The 19,643-nt window shown below is 34.3% G+C and overlaps 1 protein-coding gene across 1 annotated transcript in view; it reads right to left on the reverse strand.

The window, feature by feature from the left end:
- Positions 1-1,116: 1,116 nt before the first annotated feature.
- Positions 1,117-19,643, reverse strand: part of Mrc1 (mannose receptor C-type 1) — an 87,386-nt gene continuing 68,859 nt past the window's right edge. Inside the window, exons 23-30 of the mRNA XM_076831579.1 lie at positions 18,353-18,455; positions 14,967-15,199; positions 12,574-12,739; positions 11,673-11,822; positions 6,473-6,586; positions 5,799-5,963; positions 3,257-3,298; positions 1,117-2,046 (exon numbers count right to left, since the gene is read on the reverse strand). Coding sequence (XP_076687694.1) covers positions 1,796-2,046; positions 3,257-3,298; positions 5,799-5,963; positions 6,473-6,586; positions 11,673-11,822; positions 12,574-12,739; positions 14,967-15,199; positions 18,353-18,455 — 1,224 coding nt within the window. The 3' untranslated portion in view covers positions 1,117-1,795. The remainder of the gene's footprint in view (positions 2,047-3,256; positions 3,299-5,798; positions 5,964-6,472; positions 6,587-11,672; positions 11,823-12,573; positions 12,740-14,966; positions 15,200-18,352; positions 18,456-19,643) is intronic.

Here is a 19,643-nt window from a genome sequence, read left to right on the forward strand (position 1 = left end):
TAATGTGAGATTGTGAAATACAATACTCAGCAACCCTGTCAAACTGTTTCTCCAAATGATAAGATATTTGACTCTGAGATATATATTGTGTGGAGTTCAAAGTATTTTCTGTGAATTACAATGAAAAGACTTGCCTACAGAATTTACAAACCAGCCTCACTTGTGTATGTCTCCCATTCCATATTTCTAATTCTCTCACGCAGCTTGAGGGCAGAACACACACACACACACACACACACACACACACACACACACACACACAGAAAGTGATTCCCTTAGTATAATTCACCAAGTACTGCTTTGACTCTGTAGCCATTATTTCTGTTGGAATTCTTCAAGCAGAACATGCCTTGTTTTTACCAAGAAAATGAAAAGCAAGATGTTTTCTATTAGTTGTGTAAAAGGGAGTTGTTAGAGCCCACGCACCTTTTCCATACTTGCTTACTTCTCACTTCCGATTGCTCTGTCACCTATAAGTTGGGGTATCAGAAACTCCGTCATAGCCCCCTACTCAATTGGTTGCTTCTGAATCTATTTTTGAATTATGGACTTTCTTGAAAATATAGCTATCCACATCACTCCCTCAAAAAAAGGGAACAAATGTGAATAAACGTGTTTGCATCCCCCCACTGCCTCCTTAATGCCATCTAAGGAGTCCTGTCCAGAGGTCCTGGGTAATGAACTCCTGCCCATGAGTGAAACCTTGAGAAAGTAAAAGGATGAGTGGGCAGGAGAGTACCGCGTGTGGATGTGAAATCTATGATATATTTCACAATGTACATATTTATGTCCAAACTCTTGAGCAAAAAAAAAAAAAATTCTAAAGGGAGAAAATTATTCTTTAGTATTTTAATTCTCAATAACAGCACCTTTGTTGAATTCTGAGTGGAATCAATGATACAGGGAATATCGAGGGGGAAAAAATGTGCTGGTGAGTATGGTGAAAACCTCATATTCCACAGTGTTTTAGCAACATACCTTTTCCAAACAGATAAAGAATTCAATTTAAAGAATTCTTCTGCTGATAACATCATTTATTTTAATAGTAAAATTTAAAGTAAATAAATCGCATTTTAAAGCAAATTTACACTTAACAAGAGCACCAAAATGCAAATCTATTAAAAATAGACCTTATCTTTAATGTTTATTTCACATAATCCAAGTACATCCAGTTATGCAAATTTACATTTTTCACATCTTTGCCCTCCTGATATACATATAACAGTACAAAGAACAACTTTTGTAAAATCTTGGCTGGGGAAACAAGATTCTTGACCACTTTATTCTTCTGCATGTGGACAAATAACTTCTAAATTATTGGAGTGAAATCAAGACTCGTAAAAGTGAAAACTGACTAAATTTTTATTCCACCTGAGGTTATTTGAACTGTTTTTGAAATGGTCTTCTAGTTGTTGGATTACAATTCAGTGGGAGCATATTTTGGGGAGCTCCTTGAAATATTTCAAGAGGCTTAGTTGGTTATTTCTAGAGCTCTTGTAATCTGCATGAGTTGAAAGTAGCTACCCATTGATGATTCATAAGCATCATAGTGCTGTATATTCGCCTAAAATATTTCAAACAGTGGTAATCAACATTATTATCCCTCTTTGGTGAAAACATATTGCCAGGCTAGAAAACGAGCAATTATTTCTTCAATTAGGCAAAGAAAAAGAACGGACTATTTATTATAATACAGTACATATTTTAAAAAGGAACAATCACAATGAATTAAAGAATTTAAAACTTTAGTAACAAATTTTTTAAAATTCAAACATAACAAAATCACATTATAATATTAGATGACCACGTGTTCATTCTGTTCAATGTTGCTCATGAGATCTTTCATATCACTGGTTCCTGGGCTCGATTGACTGTTAAAATACAGAGTGTTCTCAAAGGTGCCCTCTTGAGGTAGGTGCACACGTCTTTTCTTATGCAAGAAATAGGCAGCAATGCCAGCACCCACCAGAATCAGGAGGATCACAAAGACCACAGCTCCTGCCACGTTGGAAGACGGTTTGGAAGGTTCCATCTTCCTTGAGTCAGCTATAAATAAAATCATTAGGAAACAAGTGGAGAGAGAGACAGGGTTATGCAATAGCACACAATACAACTTTCCTGGGCTGGGGATGTGGCTCAAGCGGTAGCGCGCTCGCCTGGCATGCGTGCGGCCCGGGTTCGATCCTCAGCACCACATACAAACAAAAATGTTGTGTACGCCGATAACTAAAAAATAAATATTAAAATTCTCTCTCTCTTCTCTTTCTCTCTCTCTCTCTTTGAAAAAAAAAAAAACAATACAACTTTCCTTGTTGAAAAACTAAAATACATGAATATTCTTTCAAGTGATATTTATCAAGCAGAAATGCAAAGCATAAAAACAAAATCAGCAAGATATATAGGATAATTTAAAATGTTAAGACTATGATTCAGTTGCAGGAATGTTGTATGTCATACCACTGAGCTAACTAACCAATATTTTAAAAATTATACACACATACACATAAACACACACACATTTTATTTCCAAGTAATTTAAGACAAACACATTATAAGAAGATAAAATAATACAATAATAATGGTTATTTAAAATTAATTAAAAATTTAGGAAAAATCTAAGAATAGTGGAGATTTAAATTCATGAATATAATTAGTACACAAATAGCACTCATGAGGATAATAAGGGCATTAGAGGAGGGCGATAAATTTCATCTTGAGCTTTTTTTAGCAGTCAATAAAATGAGTAAAATAGGATTAATTACCTAGGTTCAAGTGGTCTATAAAAGTCAAAGACAAAAACACAAAAGAAATTTTCTATAAAAAGAAAAGATTAGCCAGGTGTGGTAGTGTACATCTGTAATCCCACCCAGTCTGGGCAACTTAACAAGATTCTGTCTCAAAATTAAAAAAAAAAAATTAAAGGCCTGGGGATGTAATACTTGCCTAGCATATCCAAGGCACTGGGTTTGATCCCCAGTACCACCATCACCACACACACACACAAAAAAACTACAAGCATTGAGAAATTTCAAATTTCCTCCAGTGGTTCTCATAAATTCTTTGTAATAGAGTCAATGATGTCTTCAATGACTTCTTAGTGTAAAAATACCAACATGACTCCCAAAAATATCAATCAAGGTAGGTTGATGACATAATGAGAAAGGTTAGTTAATTAAAACAATTTTACTTAAAATGCAAGAAGAGTAGGAAGTAATTATTATGGCTTTTAAACTAAACTGTATCATAGTTTTCTTACCTTTTGTTGTCATTAATGTCTGAGTAGGTTCAGCATCAACAACTATAAAAAAAAATAAAGAATATTTATAAAAATCCATAGTAACTGCGTGTAGATAGCAATTTTTATTTGGCTCAGTGATACATGGAATCCTCCATTATTTGGTGGTATGGTATGACATGGGATGGATGGATGGATGGGATAGATAGGATAGGATAAAGAGAGAGATACAGACATAAAAAAAACTATCTCCATCTATTCTTTTGTCTATTTATGCTATAGCAGCATCCTATAGATAAATGGTAATTCTGAACACAGATTAGAAGATCTGAAAATGTGATCCTCCAACTTGTATTTGAGCACTAATACTTTTAAGAAACCTACCAAATCTACCCAGAAATAAAATATCCTAAGCTAAGAATTTTTAAGTCAGCCTACTGAAGCCTAAGGCATCACAAGGCATTTGAATGAAAAGTAAAATAAGGCAAACTTAGACCCCAGGGTGCAAACCAAACATTCCCAGAGGAAAAACCTACCAAGGAGACAGAATTAGTGTATCTAATTCGTGTACTTAAACCTCTATCTAACTAATCATTTTCTCTCTCAGAGGATATTATGCTAGGTGGAATAGCATCAAAATATTATTGAAGTCCAGACAGTGACACATGGTGAACAATTAACTATTAATTTCTTCAATTCCTTTCCTTCCATAGTTTTCCACTCTATTTCAGAGGGAGACTGAGCTGGTCTTAGATGACTTCCTCCATGATCAATTCTGTTTTCTCTTGAGAATCCCGGACTCTTCTGTTTTGGACTGGTCACTACTTCACCCCTTTCCCCCTGTACAGTAAGGCTTTTTAAATGGGCTGTCCAAATCACTTGCAATTTTGCAAATCTATAGGCATGAATATCCCATTATAAACATATTGAGAAACCAAAATTACTCTGTCGGCTAGCAGACAGAATACTGCCGGGGTCCTGCCCTAGCGGGGTCCAGGGAGTCCTGAAGGATGAGTGGCGTCGGCGAAAAGATGAGACAGGAGTCGTTCCACTCGAGCAATCTCCAGAGAGAGAGCTAATGCAGCTTTCTCTGGGTCATCTTTTATTACAATTTTTCTCATCATTATAGATTCAGAATACGTCATTGATTATATAATTTAAAACTTTGCCAAAACATGACATTTCCTTAACCATGATTGGGGGTACAAAAAAATGTAACATTAATTTACATTTTTCCAGGATATGTCCTTCAGTTATATAATTATTAAAAGTACAGAATCATTAATAAAATACGTCACTAATTTACATTTTTCAGATTTTCCCAAGATTTACTATTTTTCCCAAGATACGTTATTTTCTTATTAACTAATGCCAAACTACGTAACCAGACTCTAAGTCTCCTAACCAATCATTAACCTAAAGTACATTTGTACTTTATTTCTAATCTAAAATTCCCATCTAAAAAAGTCCCTTTAAATCTTATATTTAAAATATCCTAAAGTTTATGAATCATTCTTAAAACATATCAGAAACCTATACAACTCAAAACTTAAGAATTTCTAAACTTAAGAATCTAAATAAAATAATATTTCTAACATTATTCTAAAACTGTGTCTTATAAAGCTATTTTAATTAATTCCTAAATTTATTCTCATAAAACTGGTTGAGCTGCTTTCTCAAAGAGTTTCTTTGTTTCTCAGTCAAGGTGTACTAGTTCTCATATCTTTATAATCTTTCTCAATAGAAAGTAAATTCTAAACATCAATCCACTTTCCACCAATATTAACTATGGTCATCATATATCCCTATGTAAAGTAAGAAAGAGTTTATAAAAAGAGAAGAATATATCTTTATATGTTTTAACTTTCCTAAATGTAAAAATGAGACTACATGTGGTAAACTTTGTAAAATAAGCATACTGATTAGGTTTCCTAAGAGGCCGGAAATATGGGCTTGGGTTCTAGTTGATATAATCAATGTGGTGCCTAAAATTCTCATGACCTTTCAAAGGATGACTGATGTCCATTATCAGGTTTGTCCACAATGTACTGAGATAGAAGAACAGCCTTCTACTTTGTCCTTGATATGCTGAGGGGTAGTAGAACAGCCTCCAAGACATGAACTGCCTGTTATGTTCTAGCCATCTGAAATTTAATTTGTTTGGCATTTAACATACTCATGCCTCCTGTCAGAAACATAAGCATGAAAATATGAAGTCCCAATTACATAAAAAAGGGTCTCGTGGTTTCGGTTGCCCACCAACCAGCGTGGCTTTGCCAGCATTCATCCTCACTGTGACCCTGTCAAGACAGTGGGAGAGCAGCTTTGCCAACACTTTTTCTCACTGTGACCCTGTCAAGACAGTGAGTGGGGGATCGCCTTCACCAGAATACTGTTCACTCACTCACAGCTGGGCAGCAAATGATCGCCACAGCAGAATGGATTTTTCACTGATAATGGGAGAAAGCTTGCAATGGATCTGTAATCAGTTATAATCCCATCTTACTATATGAAAAAAACTGGCCCATGAACATATTTGCCCCGTGATAAGCTTCTTACTTACTTTTTGGTCTTTTACAAATATATCCTTTGTAGGAAGAACAGTGAATATTATTCCAAAATCCAGAAGATGCATCTACAGCTACACAATCATTCCGTTCACCAGAGGGATCTCCAGTATTCCAGTTGACAAAGGAAACTGGATTGTTGTTTATCCAGAGCCACATCCCTGATCACCAGATAAAACCAATAAAAACAGAAGCTAAAAATAACCCATCTCAAAACAAGTTCAGTTTACTATGCAGAATTTCTAAGCATATTATTTTATATTAGAATCAATAACTGTTCACAACTAAACAGGCAAACTATGATTATTATAATGAAGTAAACCACGCACAGAGAATATGTTTATTATATAGCTTGAGTTGAAAACATTTTTCTAATTAGCACAACTATTTATGCCTATCCTTCCTAGCTTTTTTATTTTGGAAAAAAAACGTTCTTTAAACCTTCTTAAACTTAGATAGAGAATACATTTTTTAATTAGCAACTATGAAGATAGTATAATATGATAAAAAACTTTAGGTTCTTATCTCAAATAATTATGAGAGTTTGAATTTTCAGACTCATCACAAATTAAGCATTATTTAAGGCAAGACTTTCCAAAACTGAAGCTTGTTTTTATACATACAACATTCTGAACTATTTGCAAGTAAATAAGAGTTCTGCAAAAGTTACCTTCAACATTTCTGAACAGTCCTATCCAAAAATTGGTTTTACTTTTAAGAGGTTCAACCCGATATGACAGAAAACTGGATTCAGCAGCATTTTCAATGGAAACCAGAGTGGAACCTGCAAGGGATAAAAGGAAATATATGAAACTTTAAGTAGCTGAAAATAATTTTATAAACAGTATTGATGGAGGCAATAAAAAATCAACCCAATAAAAAAAACTCTTCATCCACTAAAGAGGAAGAATTTCAAAGTGAGCATTTTGTTTTCTTCAGTTTCCATTCTGGAAAATGTGGCTTTTAAGACATCATTTGTGTACAAACATTGGACTAGTACCTGCAAACATGAGGAAGACATAGAATAAGTCAATAAAGTTATGGGTCAGGGACCAGTTACAAATTCAGAGTACAAAAGAATGTAATAGGAGAAAAAAAATCAGTGCAATATGCTTCAGCCTCATCAAATACCCACTCCAGGTGGTGAAGCAACTAAAAAGCAGGATGGAAAAAAATAGAATTTAATAAGATAGGAGTGCAGCATTTTACGTACAAGGGACAGAAAATAATTCCAGGAAGAAATAATAAGAGGAAAGGCAAAGAAGGAGGGAAGCACAGAACTTCTTTAGGATCAGAGATACAGGTTAGGACTGTCTGCAGATGGCAAAAGATTGGTATTTAGAGTAATGTGGTAATAAAGAACATTTTTTGAGGCTCAGAATGATGCAATGTATTATAGGAGTATTATTCCAGTTTCATTCATGAATGTCACCCATAGGACAGTTCAAAGGAAGAACAGAGAGCAAAGTGGAACACCAGACAAGCTGAAATTAATAACTCACGATGAATGATCAACATTAGATTTTATAGTAGTAATCTATAGATTTATAATAATAACTAGTATACTTCAAGCACTTAATGACAGACATTTTGTTTTGGACTTTAGAAGCATTATCTCATTAAATTTCACAAGGCCTCATTAAGTAGGTACTATTAATACCCCATTTTGTAGATAAGGAAAATAAAGTACAGAGGATAAGTAATTTGCTAAGATCCTCACACAAACAGGGTGTTAGGTTATGGTACAACTAAGGCACCCTGAATAAATTATATACCTACACCCCATTCTACTGGGTCCTGAGTTGTTCCCTTGGTTTTTATTTTATTTTTTTAATTTTTTTGCATTATTTTATAATTCATTCTTAAATATATTTTATTGACATTATCCATTAAAAATACTTGTGACATACTTTGATGAATGAAGATCATTCATCTTTTTGACCAGATAATACAATTACCTGAAAATGAAAACAAAGTTCCTATACATTCATTACAAAAATTTTAAAATGTTTAAAACATGAAATAAAACTTTTTTTAATTTTAAAACTCCAAAGCAGAGCAGGGTAAGGACTTCTAAAAATCATTTCCTTTACAAAAACACTGAGAATGACAACAAATTTGTCAAAATCAACTTTTGTCAAAAGCAACTTTTTCAGAATGCTGAAAATTAGACAGAGGCTTGCATTTTATGTAAGAAAATGATTAGATCTTGGTAATGACAGTAAGCTTTGTGGTGTTTTTCACTTGTCCTAATACCATTGCCATTAAGGTCTGTAGTGACCTTAAGCACCAACAACCCTACAACCACAGTAAAAATCAGCAGCTTACAAGCACTAAAAGAATGAGGATGGGATTGGAGCCCTTTCCAAGCTGCATTCTCAAAGAATGTCCCTTATTTATCCTGTCTGATAATTTCCTAGAAAACTCCACTTGAAAAGTGTATCCTTATTTGACCTTATTCAGAGATCACTTGTTGTCACTTTTTTCCTGGGAATGAGTTTAAAAAAAAAAAAAAAACACAAAAAAAAAAACAAAACAACTATCAGTGGCAATTGCCTAAGACATTGATAAGAGTAGGGGCAAACAATAAGCTAACTAAAAATGAAAAGCAAGAGCTAGAGAATAAAATATCCACAGGGAACTTTAAAAGTATTGACACATTTGTAGGGAACTAAAAGGTCACAGACACGCATTGGGTGTGCATGTGCCCAGGGCTGTGTGCATGCCTGAGAAAGATAAGAAAAGGTCTTAAGTTTTCACTTCCATCTAATCTTGAGGCTTTAAAAAAGCAGGAAGTGAAGGCTAATGCAGAGTTTTAAATAGCTTGGATGGGTGTTGAAAGCACATCCCAGCACACACAGATCCCCTCAGCAAAACCTGGGAGGCTTAATTAGTTCTAGGCACTATGAAACATCTGTGTGTACCATGTCTAAGAAATCCACTTCTATGCACATCATAATCAAATTGTCAAAAGACTGAGCATCATGAAACTAGCAAGAAGGACATGATTCAACACATACAGAGATTTTTTTTTTTCTTTTCTATACAGAAGATTGACCCCTGGGCCTCACACATGATAAGCAAGTACTCTACCGTGTCCCTAGCCCACCAGATATCTTAACACTGATTTCTCATCAGAAACCATGGAGGCTAGAAAGCTGTCAGAGGAAATATTCAAAAGGCTAATTGAGAAAATGAGAAATTTTCTATCCAGCAAAACTATATTTCAAAAATCTCAAGGACTTAGGAAGCTGAGGCAGAAGGATCAAAAGTTCAAGGCCAGTCTCAACAAATTGATAAGATTCTGTCCCAAAATAAAACGTAAAAAGGAGGCTGGCAATGTAACTCAGTGGTAAGTGCCCTGGGTTCAATTCTTAGTCCATAGTACTGAAAAATAAAACAAGGAAATATTAAAACATTCCTGGCTTGCTTTGTCTTGTTTTGTTTTAATGAAGAACCAGGCATGGTGGCATATGCCTGTAATTCCAGTGACTCTAGAGGCTGATGCAGGAGGATCACAAATTCAAGGCCGTCTTCAGCAACTTAGCAAGACCTTCAGCAACTTAGTGAGACCTTATCTCAATATAAAAAATAAAAATGACTGGAACTATAGCTCAGTGGTAAAGCAATCCTGGGTTCAACCCTCAGTACCAATAAATAAATAAACAAACAAATAAATAAATAAATAAATAGAAATTTTCACTATGAGATACTAAAGAGGATCCTTCTGAATGGAAAGCATCACGCTAAGTGAACTAAACCAGACTCAGAAAATCAAGGGACAAATGTTTTCTCTCATATGTGGAAGTTAGAGCAAAATAAGGGAAAGAAAGAGGTGGGGGTGGATTTAGATATAAAGATTAAGGGAAGATCAGTGGAGTAGAAGGTGGAAAACATGAGGGAGGCAGAAGGATAGGAAATATAGGATGAATTTAACATTGTTAGGTTCATATATAAATGTACCAAAGGGAATTTCACCATTATGTATAAGTGGAAAGCACCAATAAAAAATAAATAAAGGATTGAAAAGAAGATCAATAGAGGAAGGAGACGAGGGGAAAACAGGAGAGGAGGGAAAGGCAGAGCAATAGGGATTAAAAACAAATTCCTTGCATGTATGACTTTGTCAGAATGAACCCAACTGCTATGCATAACTATAATGCTATTTTAAAAAAAGGATCCTTTGGTCTGAAATATAAATCTTTGTGAAATTCAAATCCACAAGAAGAAATAAAGAGCACTAGGAAAAATTAAGTACATAGGTTAATGTAAAAGATGGTACAAATGTATATTTTGTTTATAATTCCTTTGTATTGTATCTAATTTAAATATAGCTACATACAGCAATAATTGTCAATCTGTGTTGTTGCTACAAAGTATAAAGGTGTTTTTATATGATAATAACAGCACAAGGAGGGCAGAGGAACTGGAGACTTGTAAGAGAAAATCTTATATACAACTTAAATGAAATTTATGTGAATCTGATCTAGATTGTTGCTAATAAAGAGGTTAATTGCACTTCCCTGGGCAACCACTAATAACTAAAATATATACAGATGTTCCCTGATGTAATGAAATTATAGCCTAATGATCACAATGTAAAGTTGAAAAAATTTAAGTTGATCCATAATAAATTAGAAATTATCTATATAATAAAAGAAACAATTAAAATTAAAAATTAAAAATTATCTATTTAGCATAAAATGGCAGTAACAGAGAAATAGGGAAATCAAAATGCATAAGACATACAAAAAAAAAATGGCAAAATAGCAGACCAAATCCAACCTTATCAATAACTACACTGAATTTAAATGGAGTAAACACTAATGGAAAAATTGGAGACTGGTAGTAAATTAATGCTAATTAATTAGAAAGATCCAAATAAATAATGAAAGGAGATACAAAGACACAAATAGTTTGCATAGAAAAGAATAGGCTATACAAACAATAACTTAAAAAGAGCTGGAATAGCTATACTAATCCTAGACATTTAGAAAAAAAAATTATTACTAGAAGCAATGAAGACATTCTGTAATGATAAAGTTTAATCAGGAAAAGATGATAATTGTAGACATATGACCTTATTTCAGAGCCTCAAAATTTGAGAAATCAGACTTCATCTCACTCAGAATTTAAAATTAAAGGTTAAGGTTGACTTTTGAATGAACCAAAAGGAAATGAGAATATAACCCTAACACTTACATACCTCTGTTGGATGAAGAACCCCCAGTTGGGGCAATAAAAGTGTAGCAAAGTTAAATCAGTAAATATTCAGGGGAATTTAAGTGACTTTTAAATGCACCCTGAAAACTTTTATTTTTCTTGGACTTTTCCCCAGAAGGAAAATCATTCATCTATGTCATTTCTATTTGAGTTTTGTTTTGCTTTTTTTTTTCACTAATATTATAGCCAAATGTAAAAACTTGTCTATTAACAGTCAATTACTGATAAGAGTTTGAGCATATTCTGGAAAACTGAGGATGCGCATCCAAACAATTTAGAACTCTGACAAATAATTGATTTTTATCTGCATTTCCTAAAATTTCAAAGTTACAAAATTAGAAATTACATTTAAGGGACATGATGTGGACCATTATGTTACCCAAAAAATCATTAAAAAAAAATAAATAGGTGGGCTGGGAGTGTGGCTCAGCGGTAGTTCACTTGCCTGGCCTGTGTGAGGCTCTGGGTTTGATTCTCAGCACCATGCATAAATAAATAAAATAAAGATCTATCAACAACTAAGAGAAAATTTTTTAAGTAAATAAATAGTTGATTTTACATTCCTTTTATTTGTAATTTATAATGCTATTAATGTCCTTGTACTCTATACAATTGTGGAACTTTCTTTTAGGAAATGTGGCTCTTACCCATTCGAAGACACTCCAGAGAAGCTTGACCCCAGTTTCTTGTAAATGAAGACTCAATATAGTAACAGTGACCATGGAAAGGAATCCATGCAGAGTGCTCTGACTCTGGACATCTGCCAGGTAGTTGTGGGGGTTCAGTGGCAGGTATTTCTATTAATAAAAAAAAAAAAAACATTTAAAGCAAAACCTGAAGTTTCTACAGTATAGAGAATAATATTTTCACAACTAAGGAAAATTATTATCATCTAACATAATAAAAAAGAAACTTCTAGTGCTCATCATATGGCTCCACCATTTCTATTTTTCATTTTTTACTTATCATTTTAAATACATTTTAACAGAATGCATTGAGACAGAGGATCAATAATACTTACAATTAAAGAGTATAAATCTATAAATATCAATAGTAATATTAAAAGTTTAGAAAATAATTTTTATAAAGGAATTCCCTTTTTCAAGTCACTCTTTTTTTTCTGGAACCCTAACTTCTTAATTGTCATAATGGTCTTGTAATATAATTTATGCTGTAGTTAGAATTCTAGGGCTGTGTCCATGATATCATTGGTTCTAGTGAATCTGCATGCATTATAATATAATGATATAACTGGGGGGGGGGGCTGTCATTATATATTCAGAGGACAACCTCAATAGCAGACATTCAGGGATTTAAAAAGAACGATTAAACTCTAGAAATGAAAAAATTTTCCTCTTTCCATTATTTTGACCTGTATGTATAGGTTGACAGCCAAGTCAGTCTTTTGTTAGGTGAAGAAAAACGTTTTAGTTTATTTTTAGCTATGCATGACACACTATCATTTAATAACATCAACAGTGCTAGTGCTGTGTAGGAGGTTATTCAGAAAATTCCAAATTTTCCAACTGTTTTTGTATATTCAATTACCATCTGATCTTTTGCAGAGAAAGTAAAAACTTTCGTTGCAGTATGATGTCTTCCAGTAACCATCAACATCCAGGTAAACACATGCTGATTTCATCTTTGGCTCATCAGCTGCCCAATTAGTGTACCTCATCCTCCATTTATCAGTCCAAACATATTCATTATTGGTCTGCAAGAATAAAAACAACTATGAACATGGACATCTTGCTTCATTTAGAAAATGCCAAAAGAATCAAATGAAGAAAAAATATATTCAAGGCTGTTATTGGACCAAGAGTCTTGAACATATGGGGGAAAAAATTATAAATCATTTCTACCAACTCAAATTCAGAAAAGGCATCCTTTCTTATAAAATGGTTATTTCTTGGAGATTCCTAGGAATACATCTTTTGAAGCTATTTTGAAAAACACTGACTAAAAAAGAAATCTGTCTTCTTCCATGAAACTTTCTTTATTTAAGCCTTTAGGGTGTAAGTTTGATCATTATAACAAAATATTTCTTACATTATTGAAATTATAATAAACTTTAAGTAATTTTCATTGATTCATGGACCCCTGAGAGAAGCACTAATCTCTTCTGATCTTTTCATTGTTCTGCTTTAGAAACGGCACCAGTGATAAATGACAGGTAAGGTAATTTAAGTGGGTAAATAATAGAGGCACCATGGTCTCTTGACTCCCAGTTAGGTGTCCTTTTAATGATGTGAATCATGCCATTTTTTTAAAAAGCTGGCTGTTTTATTCCACTTGCACACTAATTTCTTATCACATTTTTAAATTTTTTTAGTTGTCAATGGACCTTTATTTTATTTATTTATATGCAGGGCTGAGAATTGAACCCAGCACCTCACACACAATAGGCTCTACTGCTGAGCCACAACCCCATCCCCAATTTCTTATTACCCAGACAAATTTATGGTCACAAATGATAGCATCAAAAATATTATTTATGTCTTTTTAACAGTCAAAGGTATTTTATAGCTAAAACGTAACATTAACTAAAGATAACTGAATTTTTAAAATACTTCAAACATTTCCCCCTTTTAACTGCATTATTTAATTTACCAAGTCAATTGTCAAAGATCCAATGACAAAAAATTAAAAGTATGTGTCATCTCATTAGAATTTTTTAGTAATGTCCCATGTTTAATCAAATAATCCCTGAAAATCATTGATTCCACAGAAATAAGGGAAATAACAGTATTGCTTTAGTCATAAATATTAGCATTTTGGAGAACTAATCATTTTAAAAGCAAAGAAAAGCCTAGTTTAAACTCAAGAGAACTAGGGCCATGTCTATGAGAAGAAAATGAACAATTTATCAAGCAGATTAATTATTAAAAACACAGATAACAGAGATGTAAAAATGTCTCACCTAAGTTTAATCATAAAAATCATATGGATGATTTTAAACATTCACTTCCCTGCTTAGGAAACAGTCACTGTATAATAAATGTCCATCTCCGAATCAAGTCCCTGGAAGCTAATAACGTCTGACAGCAATCTCTTTTCCCGTTTCACCTCCCTCTTCTCCTTTTCCCTCTTCTTGACATTCCTTCTGTTCTACCATCCTATGCTACATTTAAAAAGGTTGACTTTCCCTAAGAAGCCCTCTTGGTCCTCTCCCCTGGCCCAACTCCTTCAATAACACTTCGTAGGTGCTCTCTTTAGCACTTATCTTATCGCTTAATGACCTACTAACACCTCTATTTCCTCTATTTTAGAGGTTTTCTGGTTGACTAGCTGGGTCAACATGGAAGGACAGATGGACCACAAGGAATCCGAGAAGACTCATTTAGCAATATTTTGGTAACTTATCACCACTCAGTTCCTGGCCCCTTCCCTCACTCTGCCCTATTCACTGACAATCTCCCTTTTCTATGAAAGATTATAGAAAATTGACTGTGTGTGAAATACTTCTCACAACATGGATGAAAGCTCTACAACCATGGGACCCAAAACAATTCCAGAATAGTTTTTAACAACAACAACAACAAAATGAAAAGTGTCCCCATCGCCTAGTAACTATGCCCTGACCTGATTTCTCAATCTCCATGACGGAGTTGTAATCATGACACTGGAAAGAAATAAGCAAGTAGGGCAAACTATTCAGATGTAGAATATAATTTAACTTTAAAAAGCAACAAGAGACTGAATATCGGTCAGATCATTCTGAGTTTGATTTCTGATACAGTAGGCTGTATCACTAGCCTACTGGATCCTTAAAAGGCAGGGGATCCTTAGAAGATTGGGTCTTATTTATGTTGGTACCATTCACATTGCCCACCATAGTTTCTTTCACATAAGTGTTCAACAGAATGAACAGAAAGACAATCATCCAACCACAACCACAATTTTATCAATCATGTCAGGTTGTACACGTTGTTACATCTTACCAAATTACTGTTCAGAGCAATCCACACAGGTACATTAAACGTATGCATCTGCATCCATGCAAATGCATTGCTGTAGGGATCCAGAATACTAGAAATGAGAGAATCGGAATTCTTGCAATATTTCTCGGCATCATACCATGTTAACTTCAATTTCATGAGTGCATAGCTGCTTTCACCATATTTAATAAAGCCACCCTTTGGGGTTGGTGTTGGAGAATAAGGCAAAGAAGGGTCTACAAAAAAAAATGATTATTTTTATCAGCATTATCAATAATTATTCATTGCACATCACAAATCCAAACTGTTCAGTCTTAAAATAGTTTCATGAGTCATTTTGCATTAAAAAGCAGAAACTTTATTTTTTATTCCATTAGCCTAATTAAATTAAATAATTTCTGAACTTCATTTAGAATACTAATGCAGATATTTGATCAAGTATCTAAACTAATATATATTTCAAATTCAATGTGATCTAATATCTGGATGAAAGAAATGCCATCCACGCATGAGTTTGCATCTATTCATACCTGTTTGACTCGACCTGTGAGTAATTCACTTTTCACAAGATTGTTATAGATTCTAAAGTGAAGCTCTACAAACTCAAGTTATGGATTCATTTAACCCTTGGTCTAGGATCAAGCTTTACTCTTACCAGTGATTTTCTAGGTCCTTCCTTAGGACTTCACCTCTTATCCAAACTAAGCCAGGGTCACATCAGCTCTGGATCTTTCCTCCTTAATATCCTAGCGTGGGTTCCTAATGCTTTATGTTCCTGCCTGTATTCCAGGCCACATAAACAAGACACAAGGCAAAGACTGTCTTTGTTTGCCTTAGCTGATGCCCTAGGGCAGAGGTCAGCAAAAAGCAGCCAGAGCTTTAAATCTTGCCTATTTGGTTTTCTAGCCCATGAACTAAAGGCTTTTAAATGGCAGGGCGGGGGGAGGGGGGGAAACCAAAGAATATTGCTTACAATGTAATCATGATATGAAGTTCAGATTTGCATCCATAAATAACACAGACACATTTCTTTGTTTACATGGTGTTTATGATTGTCGATGACCACAACACAGTTGAACAGTCCCAACAGACATTAGCAGCTGGCACAAGGTAAAATATTTACAACCAGGTTCTTCACAGAAAAGGTGCCCCCTGGTCGAGGTTTCTAGATATCCTTGCCTACCTGGTTTTGTCCTGGTCCATTTTCTGACCTCTTCTACTTTATACCAGCCAATCCACCACCTGCCCTGTTCTGTTACTATAGAAGGACCCAAAACTTTCTCTGAGTTGTGCCTGGTATGAAGTGACTTCATTCCAGCAAGGGAGCAGCCTCCCATTCTTCTGCTATTACTGCCATCTTGTGTTGATATAATATCATTAAACTAAGGGACCCTGACAGGATCCCTAAAATATTACGGCCCTCATGGAACTGCCCTACAGCTCCCCAACATGGGAACATTGGGCTCATAATAATGCCACTGAGAAAATTTAGGACCATTAAACGTAACAGGTGAGGCTTGAGATAAAACTAATAGAAAAAAAATCATTTCACAGGTTATACCCAACTAGGTAAACTTAGCTCCTCTATCCATTTTACTTATTCATAAAAACACACATATTTAAAAAAAGTAGAAGGAAAAAAATTAAAATATCAAGAGATTGTTTTTGGTGGTTAGAGCATAGTAAAGAAGATGTCTTATGTATTTTTTAAAACAATGTTTCTTTATGTTAAAAGATTTTCATATCTAGATAATATAGTTGTAGAGGTTTTGAAAAATACAGAATACCAGAAAGAAGGAACTTAAGCTGCCTTTTATCTCACTATCTGAAGATAATGATTTATTCCTATTTTCTCGTATTATCGCAGTCTTTTTAATTCTTGACTTTTAAGAGGGGGATAGCAATTTTGATAGTTCATAGCTTATGCAATTTGATATGCTATCTTTTTTCACTGTAACACTGTGAACTTTTCCTTAAGTCATAAAATTTTGAAACTATATTATGCATGGCAGAATATTCTACATTTATGTTTATGAGAACTAGGAAAAAGAAGATTTTGAACAAGCTTGTGAATCACTATTCAATTCTGAAAAGAGCTTCCCTCTTTGCCCAAAGAACACAGGCACAAACAGCAGCTCTGATACTACTGGCAGCCCAAGGCCAGGTACAGAGGGCCATAGTACAGGCATCTCTAGGATCAGCAAGGGAATTGGTCCCTGGACATCCCTTCCTCGCTTGGATTCAAAATCTGCAGATGCTCCAGTTCCCTGTATAAAATGACATCTAATCTGATTTAAACATTACACAATATGTACTGAAACATTGCATGGTACTCCCTTAACAGGTACAATATTGTATGTTTTTATGTAGTAGTTAAAATTAATTGAATAAACAACAAAATAAAAATGACATATAACCAATGCACATCCTCCTGTATATTTTAATCATCTCTAGATTACTTATAATATCTAACACAATGCAAATGCTATGTGAATGTTGTTATGCTGTATTGCTTAAGGCATAATGACAAGAGAAAACATCTGTATGTGTTCAGTTCAAATGCAATTATTTTTCCAAATATACGAATATCAAAGATCTGAATCTGATTTGATCCACAGGTATTGAATCACAGATACAAAGGGCCAACTGTATAAAGAGGGAGGGATATGGCCTCAGCTGACTTTCAGTCTTCTCATGAGTTGACATTAGTTTCCTGATTCCCCAGAAAGTGTTGAACAATCTGTCAGGTCTGGGAGAACAAGTCCCTCCTAATTCAGTCTCATCCCCTGAGGGCTGTTCTCAGGACAAGCCCCTTCCTACCCTCAACCCTCACCTCTAATCGATTTTTAAATTTCTGATTCTTTTGTGTAGCTAGACATCATTATTCTAGTTTCACTAAACATTGCAATGTGTTGGCACCATTATATTGATTCACAGTAAATATCCACATGTTCTCTTATATTTTTATTGAATCATGTTCAGCTTTCCTAGGAAAAGAGAAACTTAAGGCAGATATCTACATTTTTATGATACAGGATAGAAAACAAATAATGAGTCAGATATGATGCTTTGTGCCAATGGTTCTCACATTCTGTGAGTTGAACTGTAGTATTCCTGTGCTGACATTTAAAAACAAGGTACAAGTAGGACAATATTCCAGGTTTCTAACAAAGTTAGGTTTCCATGTAAAGTTTTATCTGCACAGAGCTTTCTGTAATGAGGAGGAGCAGACTCACAAATGAAGAGTAGAAACTCTATCTTCTATCACAGCCTCATATGGATTAAAGCGAGAAACAAACAAACCTATTGATGTGCAAAAATGGTCCAGTTTTTCAAAACACATTCTAAACCCTTTCTTCCACAGGCAGGTGAGGCTTGGCAGTACTTACCAGGCTCAGTCTGGCATATGTAGCCTCGCTTACTGTCACAGGTATCATCCATCCACATTCCTGCGTCTCTTGATTTGCCTCCAATGATAACAACACAGTCGGCCTGTACATTTATGGATAAAGAAAAAAAAAGAGAGAATATTACTCAGCATTAAAGGAAAATAAAATTATGGCATTTGCAGGTAAATGGATGGAGTTGGAGAATATCATGCTAAGCAAAGTAAGACAATCCCCAAAAACCAAAGGCTGAATGTTCTCTCTGGTAAGTGGATGCTGATCCATAATAGGGAGAACCATGGGAAAAATGGAGGAACTCTGATGAGCCAAAAGGGAGGGAGAGGTGGGGAGGGGGCGTGGAGGAAAGATGGTGGAATGAGATGGACATCATTACCCTAGGTACATGTATGACTGCACATATGGTGAGACACTACATTGTGTAACACCATAGAAATGAGAAGTTGTGCTGCAACTGTGTACAATGAATCAAAATGCATTCTTCTGCCATATATACCTAATTATAATTAATTAATTAACTAATTCAAATATACTTTATATTACAAATTTCTATGAGAATATTATTATTCATATAGAATGGTGTATGGGTAAAATAGAGTAATTAATATGAATTACCTTTATTAGTTATAAAATACTAAATTACAAAATAAAAAATTATTAAGAGGCAAAAAAGAAGTATGAATTAATAACTATTAAAACAGCTCATTAATAAGCAAAAAAAAGTCCCTCGGTATTCTTTGTGGAGTTTTAAGGTTGTCCTCATTACAGTATATTCAGTCCATCATTACTTTCCAACCAATTGTACCCATGTTCTATGTAGATCCCTCACATTTAAACCCTTACTCTCTGATTTGAAAACCAAACAGATTGGGATAAATTTTAGAGACAGGCCTGAAACTTTGTTATTAGAAATGTTATTAATTGCTACGAAAACTTAGGAATCAAAGTTACTATGAGAACACAGTATCTTCCCCACATGAATTCTCACTATACAAACCCAGAAGGAGGTACCTATGATTAAAGGGAAATGAGTACAATTCCTATTGTTCATCACTAACTTAATTTATAAAAGTATTATTTCAGTTTCAGAACAAATTATTAGTACAGCCAGAAAGTTTCACATCTTATTTGTAATTTTACTAGGAAGGGCTGTAAATATATTCCATTTGTTGTGAATGTGTTTTTAATTCCAAGATTCCATAGAATAGTTTAACAATCAAAAGTAAACCAAAAAAGTCTCATGAAACCTGTACCTGCCATTGGCTTTTTTTAACCT

This window comes from Callospermophilus lateralis, chromosome 13 (assembly GCF_048772815.1).
Source record: "Callospermophilus lateralis isolate mCalLat2 chromosome 13, mCalLat2.hap1, whole genome shotgun sequence".
Classification (NCBI taxonomy): domain Eukaryota; kingdom Metazoa; phylum Chordata; class Mammalia; order Rodentia; family Sciuridae; genus Callospermophilus; species Callospermophilus lateralis.